Below are 14,283 nucleotides of genomic sequence, written 5' to 3' on the forward strand. Positions count from 1 at the left end.
TGGTGAAAACTGCAAAGATATATGCTGTAAAAGAACAGCCAGTTCCAGAACTTGATCTACTGAAAAAAATTCGGCAATTTACCATAACCTGCAGTTGATGCTGTCTTCTTCATTGAGAACAGCACCATCTCTTTAAAGAATGACATAGAGGTTGCTCACAACTCAGCAAACTCGAAGCATAATGACTAGATTCTGTAACTTCATTGTTTTATTTAGATCAAAATTACAGTCCATAAAAAAACTGACAGTGTGAAAGTAGGCTCACCAAGTGAGACATAAAAGCGAATGGTTGGTTACTAATTAATTAATTTAACATCGATCAGATACAGTTTTTTCTTTGGCAGGTATAAACTTGGACTAAGAGATAAGACAGCCCACCTAACCAGCAGTTCCTTCCAAAATAGACTCTGAAAAAGGGCACCAAAAGTTTAGTGATTTCAGCAGCTATCAAAGTCTTTGGACCTGCAAGAAGACTTTCTTGCCAAAGGACTCGAAAGACAGTGATATAAGCGATACGGTATTCGTCAAGAGTAGCGATTTCCACCACAAGCTACCCCTCTCCTTGAGGATTCACAAAACTTCCCTCCCACAAAATGGGAATCACTTATAGACCAAGAACAGTTGTTAACCTTTCAAAGCTAACACTAGTTAGATGGACACTAAGCGCTTGAAGGCCTCTAGGCTCAGTATGATTACTTAACAATCTTTTGTGAGACCAGGCACAAAAGAGCCACCATTTTCTTCATTGGTCCCCTTGTCCTCTCTCTTCCGAACCAAGGAAGTCAAATATCTCACGCTGAGTGGCATAAGCAATGATTACATTTTAACTTAGGGGAAAAAATATTCAAAAGCCTTGACATCATGGTCGACAAGGTTTCTAGAACTGAACAGCGTGGCTAACATTAATGTTATCAAATTAATTGAGAGCGAAGGAACCGTATATCTTGCCTTAAAAGGCGTTCACTAGTGACATGATTAAGACTAAATATGCACTCAAGACCGTTTTTAATATGTGGGTTTTAATGTAGAGGTCCCTTGTTTGAGAATCCCGAAATATTTTTTTCTTTTCCGTTTTTAATTTTAAAAAGTGTTAGGATTTTATTTTTCTGCTCTCCTTTTGCCCGAGTCATGTAGAGGGTACGTGTAGTCAGACCGGTTCCTTGGTTAATTAGGACAGAAGCCACCTATGTCTGGTGCAAGAAAGGCATTTCTACGCATAAAGGACATGCGTGACCAACCATGACAACTTCAAGACATTGGTATTTCCTGATGTCTTCCATAAGGCAAAACGAAGGCTTTGTTATTTGACATCATTAGAAGGAGATATTATACTGGGTGGAATAATAATAAAGGGATACATCATGAAGTTTGCTTAGTTTGATATATATTGTTACTTCATTGCCTATCAACTTGAATATTTGAGATCAAATGATTAGTTAACGTAGTAGTATTAAAGCATATATAGATTGCAAGAGAAACATGTTAGCATGTTAAAATGATCGATTTTTTTTCGCGACGTCGGTTGTTGGACCACACCTTAAATAGATCTCAAAGCACTCTAAACTTCTTCATTCATATGCCTACACAATTCTCGAACAGATCATTGTTCAATCCAACAGTGGCTTCATGCGATGTGGGATCTTCTTTGGTGCGAAAGTATGACCCTTGTCCATGGAAACCGCACGAAAGGTGCAACTTTCAGATGTGAAAACTACACCAAAGATACAACCCTGTCTATGGAAACCAATAACTAAAACCCCACTTACTTAGGACTTTAATCAAGCTAGCCTCTTTGACTTTAACATTATCTTTTTAAGAAAAATTGTAAAAAAAAAATATTCGTAGTTGCAAATGGTTCAGGTTAAGTCTTGAATATATTTTTTGTATTTAAAATTATGAATATTTTTTGAAAAGGTAATTAAAGTCAAAGGGTCTTGAAAAGGACCAAGCTGTTGTACTAAAAAAAAAAAGACCCAGGCTGCCGAGACTCACTTCAACGTAGGCATTGTTTGGGAACCTAATGCCCTTCCTCATAAATTAAAACGACCGATATGCATCCAACATCAAAATACTAGTCATCTGTAACCTCGAAACCCAAATTTTCCTCCCTCTTTTAAGATATTCTTGCATCCATTCAAGCCTTGGTAGGTTATTGTCCCCTCAGCGCGAGAACCGCATGATCTCGGAATTTCCAATTCCCGCGGGGAAAGTTCTTAACTCGTTCCACCTTGGCATAGACAATCCAAGAGAAGCCCTTATCCATGAGGACTTTTGCACCGACTCCAAAACGACGTGAGAAGTTTTCTAGCTAAACAGGGTTTAATGTTGCTTGAATTTAATTTCTATATGTCCGATCTAAGAGAATTTATCTTAGCTACTTCAGATATGGCACACATAAATACGTCAAGTACGTCCCAAATTATTGATCTCATGCTTTTCTAATATGTGTATCTGTGCTTCACAATGTTTAACACGCACATGATTTGGACGTATTTGAGTTAAAGGACCATATTAACAAAAAAAATAAGGTCATAAAAAACATAAATAATATATAATGTAGTTTCTTGATATAAATCACTGCAAGAATAATTTTTTTTTAAGATGAAAGTTATATAACCTTCTGCTCTCTTGAAAAAAACATTCATCCATATGCATAAAATTTACATGATTACTTGCATGAATATACACAGAAACACGATGCATTCATGTCTCATTTTTGTATGCATATATAGTTTTGCTATTTAGATAGGCTCAAACCTATGTAGGGTTATGAATGGTGTCAACTTTATAATCCTGCCTTGATTCAAAAAAAAGAGAAAAAAATCATGTCTCCTAACGCTATTCTTAGTCTTATCTTTTTCATCACCTAACTAATGGCCTAACCCAGAGACTAACCTTGGCACTAGATACCGTAAATCCAAGAGCTCCTTTTGAGGGCCAGTGGGGCCTACAACACTGGCCTACATTTCTCTCCCCGGCTCTGTCCTGGAGCGTCGGCCTCATGCACATCTTTGAAATCCCGAGCAACCGAAATTTTTTTGCCATCCACGTCAACATTTTACGACGAAAACCTCTCCTTCTCTCAGCCTATTTTATGTCAATCCAAGCACTATTAGAGCACCGATTAACTCGCTTATCCTGCGCCTCACAAAGAGCGGCCAACACTGCTATTCATGGATTCCAGGCTTCGTGCCCGCCCGGATCTGCCATGCGCCGCCTGCCGGACGCTTCACCGGAAGTGCAGTCATGACTGCATGTTGGCTCCCTACTTCCCGGCCGACGAGCCCGAGAAGTTTGCGAGCGTCCACAAGGTGTTTGGAGCCAGCAATGTGATCAAACTGCTTCTAGTGAGTGCTCTTCCTACCCTCTCCCTTCTGGAATTCTGTTTAAGCTAGCTCTTGGATTGGGGAGCTCCGAATTCTATTCAGATACTTGGATTATGACATGGAAATGAACTTGATTTGATCACCTCCTGTTGTCTCTCATACATACGTTCAAATCCTTGAAGATTTTTTCATTTCATTCCTTATGGAATGAGTTGGTGGATCTTCCACCTTTTTGATCCAAAGAGATCTTACTTCCCAGCTTCATATGAGTGCATGACGCAACGCCTAGCGCCTAACTCTAGTTAGTTTTCTATCTTTTTGACTATTTGTTAATTTCTCCGTTTAGCTTCTATTTCCTCCTCTACGTAACATATTCTACCGTAACATCGTTTTCTAGTGGCTATTTGTTTGCTGGTCTATGCGGTTGGGAGAGGCAGTAACAAGTGGAATATTGATTACTAAATTTGATGGATCTGCTCGTTTGAAACACACACACACACACACACTCAAGGATCTGTTTTAGAGCTAGCTTCTTGGAGAATTGAGGTTGAGTTTAGCTTGGCAACACGTGGCATCTCCTTGGTGTCGTGTTGACTCGTGTGTTAAAGGGATGACTTTTAAACTAAGCACCGCAGATTGCTGCTCGTGAACTAATTACGTGTTCATACGAGTGTAGAAGCTACCTCCATGCCACGTCACTAGCTACGTAACCCCTCTAGATTTGTGGGTCCCACGTGTATTAGATGCAACCTTGCAATTTACATAGCCATGAGTAGCTTTCACTTGCTTGTACATGTAGCTTTAGCATGCCTCAGAATTTACTCTCAGCTACTTACAAACATATTAAAAATGAATGTCAAATTTGTGAAAGATTAGCATATATATGAGTATTATATGAGACAACTGATGGCATCTCCTTGTCTAACAAGGATAGTATCCTGACCCTTCTTTGGTTATTATCCTTCTTAGACTGGTTATTAAAAACAAACTCATTTTGCTTGTAGAGGCTCAGAGATTCATCCTTCTCTACAACAACATGTGCATCTCATGTGGTAATGTTCTACCACTTATATTAAATATTTCAAAAGAGAGCTTATGTTGGACATTACTTTATATTTGGTATAGGGCATTGAAATAAATCACCTAAATAAACCACCTATATACAAAGAATAGAGATGAATTCTGAACCACTTCAGATGGGTCCTTGAATCAAAATTTTGAATTTGCTAGTTACAAGTTCTTTTTTTCCAGACATGTCCTCAAGGATAAAGTATGCAGTAATAAAGCATGTCCAAGACTTCTAACATGCCACTGTTTTCATGGATCAGATGGTGGAGGAAGGAAGACGAGAGGATGCAGTAAAAAGTATGGTGTACGAAGCCTATGCAAGGCTTCGAGACCCTGTCTATGGATGCACCACTGCCATCTCCTACTTGCAGAAGTGCGTGGAAGATCTTAGGGGGCAGCTGAGAACAACCAGAGAGAAAGTCCTCGAGTCACAGGAACAAAGAGATCGACTGTTGAGAGTTCTCATGGACGACCCCTACCTAAAGCCAACCCATCTTCCTGCTGGCGGCATGGTGTGCGGCAGTGGCGGCAGCTTCATGCTCGACAACATGATCCATGATGGCCATTGCGGAACTTTCGCGGAGAGCTGGCCAATGATATGAAGACCTGCCGTTCAATCTTAATTACTCTAGGTTGAGATGGCCGAGTTGGTCTAAGGCGCCAGATTAAGAGGTTCTGGTCCAAAAGGGCGTGGGTTCAAAAATCCCACTCTCAACGGTTACAATTTTAGTAATGCTAGCTATCAAGTATTACTCCTTAATGATATATACTTCCAAGTAAATCCAGCTGACAGAAATAAGTGCTGAAAAAAATTGAACTAGGATGGCAGGCTTTTATCCTTGGAGAAGGTTGGTGAGGAAAAATAAGTGATGAACTGTAATATCACTAAGCATTCGAGATGGATGGCCGCCCATAAAACTCACATTAGAGAATGGGCGCAGGTTGTTTTTCTAAAACTCGCATTAGATTTGGGGTGGGCATGAATAATAGCAATGCCCCATCCCGAATCCAACTTGATAATATATAAGCCATCTTCATAATTATGATGATAACAGAAGTATCATGATCTCTCGTGATAAGAAAAATTAATTATGCAAAAGATTATAAGATACATGCTTAGTTATTCATTTTTTTACATCGATTGCTATTATATATTTGATTCTTTTTTTAATGTTATGTAAAGTATTATTTTTTTTACTTTTATATTTATTTATTTATTTAATTTGCATGCATATAAAAAAAATTACAGCTTTACCTGTCTTGATCCGTCTCAACCCATCTCGCCTTTAACTCTGCTCGCCCCACCCTGCCCCAAGACGAGTACAAGTATATAGTCTTTAATTGTGAAGCAGGTACATCGAATGGTCTACTCAACTCATATAGCTGCCCTGTTGTCATTCGTAGCCATTTTGCCGATACAATTGTCAAGACAATGGGGACAAGGCTCACTGGAAACTTCTAAGTTGGGCGCCTCTAGGCAGCATCCCTGATCTTTTAATGCCTGCCAATCCAGTTGAAAAATAAATCCCCACTCCATCTAACCTAGAAAATTTGGTTCTTCACCAACTAAAATATGAAATATCTTAATTCTTTATAAACCAAGATCTCAATTCATCTTACTCTCAACCATCCACTGAAATTATCAAGATCTCATATTTCAAAAACCTTGAATCCTAAGTGCGTATATAGATACCCAAATAGCTTGGAAGTGTCAGCATGACTTGCTAAGTTGCTTGAATTAATCCTTTCAACCAATTTGCCACGAGTAGAATAAAAGCAATCAAAACGCTGACAAAAGTGGATTGTGTACAAAAATTCAGTGAAAATGATTAAAATAGATCTTATATATTGGGCATTCCTAGCTACTAGATATAAACAAGTAATTTTTGATGAAATTTTTGCATGAGCTCGTATGCATCGGAGACAGGAAGTATTATATTGATTCATGACCTTAGAATTTAAGAGTCGATATAGAGTTAGCTAGCCAGGTAGGTACCAAGGTCTCTTAAGCTAATTCTTGTTTTCTAAAGAATAAAAAATTTATGAGTTTGAGTTGATTCTCAAGTTAGAACTTTTTTTAACATAAAAATAATGCATCCATTTTCTACTTCTAAGTGAATATTAAGTTCAGTTTTCTTATGAATTAGGCATGAGAAAGTTCGTTTTCACCCGAGAACTCTCACCTCCGAGTTTTCTTAAGATCAACTTCGACGGATCAGTACTACATAGAGGCGCGCGGGGTGATGCGGGCTTTGTTATACGGAACCGGCACTCCAAAGTGGTGGCAGCGGGTAGCTGCCTATTGTTTGGCACGTCGATTCCGGAGGCAGAGTTGCGAGCTGTCTGGGCTGGTCTTCGACATGCACGGCAGGTGCAGCAGGCCAACTCGATCATTATGGAGGGCGATTCGGCCACAGTTATCGGAGGAATCCAGAAGAAGTCGAGGGGTGAGAGCACAGACCACCCCCTATCCGAGATATAGGGATGATGATGAGGGATCAGGTGGCCTTTCGTACACGTATTGTATGAAGAACCCGCTTAAACAACAAAAAAAAGAAAAGAAAAAAAAAAAAAAGTTGGTCTGAGGGTAGGATTAGATCTATGCTACCAACCCAATCAATTGGCATTCTAATTTGGGTTTATTGTTCTATAGAAGCAATGCAATGTTGCTATTTGGAAAAAAATATGATCTCCCACTCCATCCCAACCGCGCTTCAAGAAAACACAACCCGTTTCCTCTCTCCGCTATCGTCTCTCTCGTCGTGTATACGACGGGCATCATCCGCCTCCTCTGCCGGCGCCGGCTCCGACGAGGCACCGCCGTAACTTCCGACGAGTAAGATCTCTCTTCCCTCCCTCCCAAAAAACCCTAATTCCTTACCCGATCTTTATTCAGTCAAAGATCAGCATCGGATTGCATCGATCTCACCCCACTTGCCCGTCTCTCGCCGTCCCTTCCTTGCCCTGGCGCCTGTGATCAGGGAACCCCCAATCCCGGTGGATCCCTCTCCGATCCAATTGCAGGCTGATCCGGTCTAAAGGAAGATTTTTTTTTTCCCCCGTTATGATTGTTTTTGGATGGGATGGTAAAGGGGAAAGAGAGGGAGGAAAGGTCGGGGATCTATCTTTTTTTTTTACCCTAATTTGATGAAATCACGATTTTTGATCAAAGAATGAACTAGGTGCTCGTTGAAATGTCTAAAACAATGCGGTTTTGCATCTATTATTCGGGTATTAGTGGAATAAAAAGGGATGGAATTCTTGGTTTATGATCTTTTTTTAGGGTAAAGATGAGCTTATTTTCTCTGCCTAAATTCATGCGTGTATATGAACATTTCCTCTTATTCTTTTGTGGTCTTGGAATATTTTTGAGATTCAAAGATGGACTTCCAAGTTTGATTCATTACAAACAATTTAGCCAAGTTCAACGTAAGATTTCAAAAATTATTATGGGTAGACATCGTATAAGATTACGTCCCTCTGATTCTAGACAAATTTAAAAGCCCAGACACATTGATTTCAAACAGATATATTTATTTATCAGGTAATTTGTGGAAGCAGATTCCAGAAGAAGGGGAACAGTTGAAGGATGGACGGAATGCCCAATATAAAGAAATGGACAGTAATATACCCCATCTATATAAACTCAAAAAAGACGATTGCCCAAGGGCGCCGAATCAGTGCTGCAAAAGCATGCGAGAACCCCACCTGCATGGAGATTGGTGATTGTTGCAGCTATCTCAAGATTCCCTTTGCCATTGAGGTCTCTCAGTTTCCCACCTCCTTTTGTACCCCTCTATCTCCAGCAATCTTGCATTTGTAGATTATTGTTAGTTTATTTACATGTGGTCATGTTAACACACTTGCAGTTGGATAAGGCATACCCTCGAGACTTCATGCAGAGAGGGAGGGTGAGGGTGCTGCTGAGAAGGGAGGATGGGTCTCTGTGTAATCCTGCAATTGGTACCAGTAAGGACTTGAGAATCTCGGTTTACTACCCATTTATTTCTTAAGAAGGATGATCTTATATATGCTTAGTAAGACAGAGGATCATACATTTACGATTCTATGTCTTGATCAACTAATCGAATTTTGCGGTACTCAAGTTTTTATTGCATAATATCATATGAGCAAGATTTTCTTTTTCTATTTATGCTTTATATATTTGACTAACATTGTTGCAAGCATTTTAGATGAAGTAAGAATTCTTATGAAACTAACATCGAACTGGGTCTGATATGGGCATTATGGAGGATCATAGTTTCATTTGGGGATTATTAGAGGAAAGTTTTAGGGAAATTATAATTGGCATGGAAGGTCTTTGATGAGAGGTAAGGCACGAAAAGAGTATAGAAGTTCAAGGATTTCTATAAGCCATTTGTCATTGATCATCATGAGCGCTCATTTGATTTCTGGGTATACAGATTTATAGTCAATGTGCACGTCAATGTCTTGAATGGATGCTTCAAATATCAAAAAACTTTTGGTACGAACATCATATTTCTCACTTATGACCTTTGAAAGGAATGATCAACTATTTCTTTGTTTGATAAAAAAAAGATTATAGGTTGTATGACTAATACCTAAAAAAAAAAAAAATAACTATGGATCTTGGATAGGTGTATATTCCTCAAGTTGTTTTGTCCTCATTTGGCAAAGCGTTAAGACTACTGAAATTTTCCATGCTGTTGGTACTGAAATTTTCATAAATGATAGTTATTTTGAATGCTGTTGCTAAATAAACTTTTTGAGTGGAGCGAACTAGCCAAATGTTAAGAGTTTGGGGCTATCTTCAATGCTAGCCATATGTAACATAAATCAGTAATTCTCTTTTTTGCAAAATTCCCATATTTGCTTCAGGATAAGCATTATATAAAACTTGTATATTTTGCATACTCTCATTAACAAAACTGTGCATGCCTATAGGGGGAGGGTCCCTCCTTTGAAGGCATGATAACTGCTAGCCTTCTTATAAAAGTGAAAGGGGAAAAAAGAGGAAGAGGAAGATAAGAGTGGTTAAAGAAGGAGAGGAGAGGATGGAAATGGAACAATCAGCGAAGATGAAGTATGCAGCTTTGGGGAGTTAGACAAAAATAAAAGTAAAGTAACAAGGGTAGATGACATCTGATCCTCTTCTATTCCAAAATTAAAATGTTTTGGAAGAGAAAAAAAATTGTGCTGCTCGACTCAATGCTGGAAGTATTAGTAGGATAGGGAGGGATCAGGTGCATGCCAGAAAACCTCTAAAATGTAGTCAGATGTAGTCAAGTGTTTAAGGATGCGCTGAAGGTTCAAAATAAGATGTACATTAGGTCCAACGTCCATAGAAGGTACAGGAAGCAAAAGAGTGGGCAAAAAGTTGTCGCGATAGCTAACTAGAGTTGTTGCTGGTTTGCCTCTTTGCTGAGCAAATAGGGAAAAAAAGTGATAGAAGTGTAAGAAAGATTGGGAAGGAATAGATTAGATGAGAAAAGAGCAAAAAGAAGATAAGAAAGAACAAAATGAACAATATTTGGTTGTTGTCATCTTTGGTACTAGAAAAAGGATTCGCAGAAAGAAACAGAAAAAATAAGGGTTTTTTTGCATGGATACCCTTCTAAATATCGAATTTTGCATGAATATTCTTCCAAAATTGATATTTGCATGTATACCCCTATAAAACTCTGTTATTGTACAAATGCCCATAATATAACGGTTGTTTTAACGTGTTAAGAAAAATTATATTTATATTAATTAAAAATAAAATAAAGTATTAAAATTACGCTATTGTCCCTATCTTCTTCTTCTGCTATCGGGATCACGATCTATTTGTATGTCTATTCATTAAGGGTATTTTAGTTATTTTAATTTGAAATCGTTAATTTTTTAACGTCGTTAGATAGCATGGGTACATATGCAAAAAAAGAAATAAAAAAAGGTAGAATGACAAAACAAGTGTTTTACGATAGTATACATGCAAATATCAATTTTGGAAGGGTATTCATGCAAAAAACCCAAAAAATAAAGAAGATGCATGCACATTGGTACCAGAGAAGATCTTTCTCTATTGAATAGTCTGACTCGAGTTATAAAATTTTGTTTCTAGAGCCTTTACATGAGTATAATTAACAAATGTATGTCTAGGTGATATTTCTCATCACATTTCTTCAAGTTCTGGAAATTTGATTTAACTTTAAATATATCATCTTACAATGTTAAATCATTTAGTAGGATCATTAATAAATAAAAGAAAATTTTTATTAATAGGGTGGGAGGTTCTTCTCATGAGCCTGCATCTGTTGGCATGCAGAAGCATAAGGCGCTTATTGTTGTCCAAGATTCGCCTTCTTGGAGAGGGGTTCGATATTTCTAGAAACACATGATTTCATATTTACATGTATGTATTTATGTATCTTTATACTTGCTTATCCTTACATATCTTTCCTAAGCAACAAATGAAAGCTATTAAACCTCCCTTGCCCAAATCATCTATTTTTCAACTATGAGTTACAACATAATTTAACATTAAATGCATTCAGAAAAGCATGAAAAATCTAAGAGGGAACATCTGTTTTTAGTCAATTTCAAAGCACCAACAATTCCATCTTCCATGTATTCATAAAAACATGACTTAGTCCTCATCCAAAAGAACATGATTTCGCTTTTTTTATCATTTTTCTTTAACTAGTGCGATTTGTTCGAAAACAGGTACGTAAATGTCATGAATAAAGATTTCTCTCTATATCTCGTTCAGTAGCAATGATCCCTTCAGTAATGAGTAAGTTTCACCCTATTAATGGTTCCCTCCATGCAAGGTCTTTCTAGTATGTTTCAAGTGGCAGCTAACACATGCCATGCTGGTCCCATACTAGCACACAACAGTAGGCTAGTACGAGGTATCGGATGAGATGCTCGATACACAATGTTGGTCCATATGGTGCTCAATATCAAGAGAAAGGATCTTTTTAAGTTTTGCCTTTTCCCTCAGTGTAGGACATGCTGTTAGAGCTACTAGTTGGCACACCCCAATAATGCAATTGTACTCTTTCATTGTATCACTCAAGGTTTTAAAAACTGGTAGTGGAGGTGGTACTAGTTTTTGGCTAGATCGGTACAATACCGGTCCCTCCCATACTAACACATTGTATGGGGCTCCCTCCCAATACCATGCTGGCACACCTAAAGGTCCCTTTTAATTTTTTTTTCCATTTTTTTAAGCATAAAAAGGCTACTGGGCTGACTTTCTTTTGTATTTTTAGTTGTTTTAGCAATAACAATTTTATGCGACAACAATTGTATAAATAAAATGAGAAAGAATCCTGTTTAAATAAGATTGAAGTTTATTGAAATTCATCGACATTTCATTCTGGAGCTTATAGCCAAAGGAGAAGATTTGGCGCATGGCAGCTTTCATCTCCACAAAAGTCATTGTCAAAGGAGAAATTCTGCCAGCCGAGTCATGCTTAATGCTAGCAATTCAAATTAAGGGAGCTGCTAGAGTTTGTTTAATCCTTTTCATAATACTCTTTTGTTTAATCCTTTTCATAATACTCTTTTGTTGTTTTATTATCTGATAGAAAATGTCTCAGTTTATCTTTCCTATTTTTAAATGGGGTTTAGGTGAAGCAAATAATACTCAAAAGACTCCCTAAATAAAGTTGTAGTTGTACCTAGGTGTCCGCCGAGGCTTCATGAAGTACAAAAAAAAGTACATAAAGGTTTTCTGTTTAGCTGCTAGTCATTATTCTATCATTTTTATCATCCTCCATCTCTGTTATAAAAAGGAAAAGCCTTAAAATGAGAAATAGGATAGTTCATTTTACCAAAATCCCACTCTCCTTTGTAACCTTGACTTTCAGGAGGGAAAAAATCCACCATTTATGATCCTCTTTTATATTTTGACTGTTACAAACTATGAGATGTTTTAGTATGTACCTACAATTGGATCTACTATACCTGGTCCTTAGTCTAGAGGTCATAGAGGGCATAGCTCCTTTGAAGAGTATGATCAATTACTTTGAAAATATATTGGCTTGAATCACTTTTCACTTTAGCTCAACTTCTCTAGCCAACTCAGTCTTTTTTTGAGAAATATGGTGGGGATGCCGCCCCAGGGCCGGCCCGAGCCCTAGGCGACCGAGGCGGTCGACTAAGGCCTCGGGCCAATGGGAAGGCCTCTGGGAGCAGAAGCTGGCTACGAGTCTTCCCCTTGATGGAAGGGAGGTGGAGGGTTTTCCTGGCCTGCAAAGGGGCAATTGGGGAAGTTGGGGACAGTAGTTTTGTTTTGGGTGGAGAGAGAGAGAGAGAGAGAGGGAGGGATTTGGTTGGCTTGATACACGCCTGAAGCCACTCTTATCTTTCATCCCTTCTCTTTTTTGGTTTTGGTCTTGGTTTTCCTTCCCTCACAAGTCATTACTCCTGATCCAGCTGGGCCATCAGGAAGAAAGATAGGGGGATTGGAGATGGACTTATTGGAGGGTGGAGATTCTTTTATTTTCATCCTCTCGATTTCTTCTCCCCTCTTGGGTGGTTAGAGAGAGAAAAGGAGGGAGGGGGTTGAATGGCTGCTGTGCCGTGATGTTGCATGTTGCAGCTTCGGTGCTCACTTGAAGGGGGAGATGGTCTTAGCAAAAAGAAAGGAGGGTAGAGAAAGAGAAGGAGGGAGGGGGGTTGAATGGCTGCTGTGCCGTGATGTTGCAGTGGCTGCTTGGGTACTCACTTGAAGGGGAGATGGGGATGGGACTTTTATTAATTAGATGGAGTGAATTTTCCATAATGACCCTACTTTCTCTTATAGAGAGGTCCTTTCTGGACAAATTCTTTGACCGTGAAGCACCATGGGATGACCTTTTCCTATTATGCTCTTGCTTCGCATGGTAAACAGTATTGCCAAGAACAGTTTCATGGGCCCTTTTTTTTAAGTATTTTTTTTAATATTTTCATTCAAGAATTATATTAAACTGAAGAGGCTTTTTGTCTACCTTTATTAGATTCATGCATCTTTGTTGAAATAGTGTACTTGACAGCAATCTATTCCATAACATTTTTTTAAGTATTTTAGATTTATTAAAAAAATTATTATTTAAAAAAAAGAGGCCCCATTTACTGAATTCGCCTTAGGCCCCCAGATGTATTGGGCGCCCCTAGGGTTTGAACCCTAGACCTCTCCCAAGTGGAGAGCGGTGCCGACTGAGATAAGGCATAGGCTGGCCTGGCCAATACAAAGTCATGCATGTTAACTTTGCTACAATTCTTAGCATTGGAACGACACCAGTACGAAGTTACCACTACGTCCAATAAGTTAGGACGCTCTTTTCACCAGCCATTTGTTATAAAGAGGAATATAGGTTGGAAGTGGTTTCTTCTTCAGTCTTTGCCAACAAATGCTGCAGATGTAGAACTCTTCACAATATTGTGTGATGTATTTGGTGGAGTAAACTTTGAGATATTGACACTGATATATTGTTCATGTATTACAGAAAAGCAGCTGATGCTCCAAGTTGCAGAGTTGGTTCCCAAAACCATGGAAGGACTAAGAAACAGGAGCTGCGAGCACATCAAATGCAGGGCCTTCAAAAATCTGGAAAGGGTGGAAGAAGAAGAAAAAATAAAAATACGCAGGGGAACATGGAAAAAAATGCCTCTTACCTGTCATCACTTTCTTCGAAAGTCCTACATTTTCGTGGTTTCAAGTTTGAAACCACAATTTGGTTTCGGTTTTGGTGTATTTGACAGAACGTATTTTTTGGTAAAATTAAAACACGATTCAGTGGCATTGAATGGAGTAGATTTGTGCTTATCATCATTGTCTAAACTGTTAATGGTATGAATTGGCATATTGTTTTCTCTACCAGCAAACTAATCTTCCAGGTTCCAGTGCTGGCCATAATATTATTAACAAAGAAATCCT

At 38.5% G+C, this 14,283-nt stretch overlaps 1 protein-coding gene, 1 non-coding gene and 1 pseudogene across 2 annotated transcripts; all 3 read left to right on the forward strand.

Annotated features, from left to right (window-relative positions):
• Positions 1–3,128: 3,128 nt before the first annotated feature.
• On the forward strand, positions 3,129–5,327 carry LOC103701525 (LOB domain-containing protein 25-like). The gene is made up of 2 exons (XM_008783610.2): positions 3,129–3,347; positions 4,655–5,327. Exons 1-2 carry the CDS (start codon positions 3,174–3,176, stop codon positions 4,994–4,996), a joined length of 516 nt encoding a protein of 171 aa, XP_008781832.1. The 5' UTR covers positions 3,129–3,173; the 3' UTR covers positions 4,997–5,327.
• On the forward strand, positions 5,027–5,111 carry TRNAL-AAG. Its single transcript has one exon. It is a non-coding gene; the product is annotated as a tRNA-Leu (tRNA).
• A 1,734-nt stretch (positions 5,328–7,061) lies between the features above and the next one.
• LOC103720308 lies at positions 7,062–14,231 on the forward strand (annotated as a pseudogene).
• The last annotated feature ends 52 nt before the right edge of the window (positions 14,232–14,283 follow it).

The sequence above is a fragment of the Phoenix dactylifera genome, chromosome 9 (genome assembly GCF_009389715.1).
Source record: "Phoenix dactylifera cultivar Barhee BC4 chromosome 9, palm_55x_up_171113_PBpolish2nd_filt_p, whole genome shotgun sequence".
In the NCBI taxonomy this organism is placed as follows: Eukaryota; Viridiplantae; Streptophyta; class Magnoliopsida; order Arecales; family Arecaceae; genus Phoenix; species Phoenix dactylifera.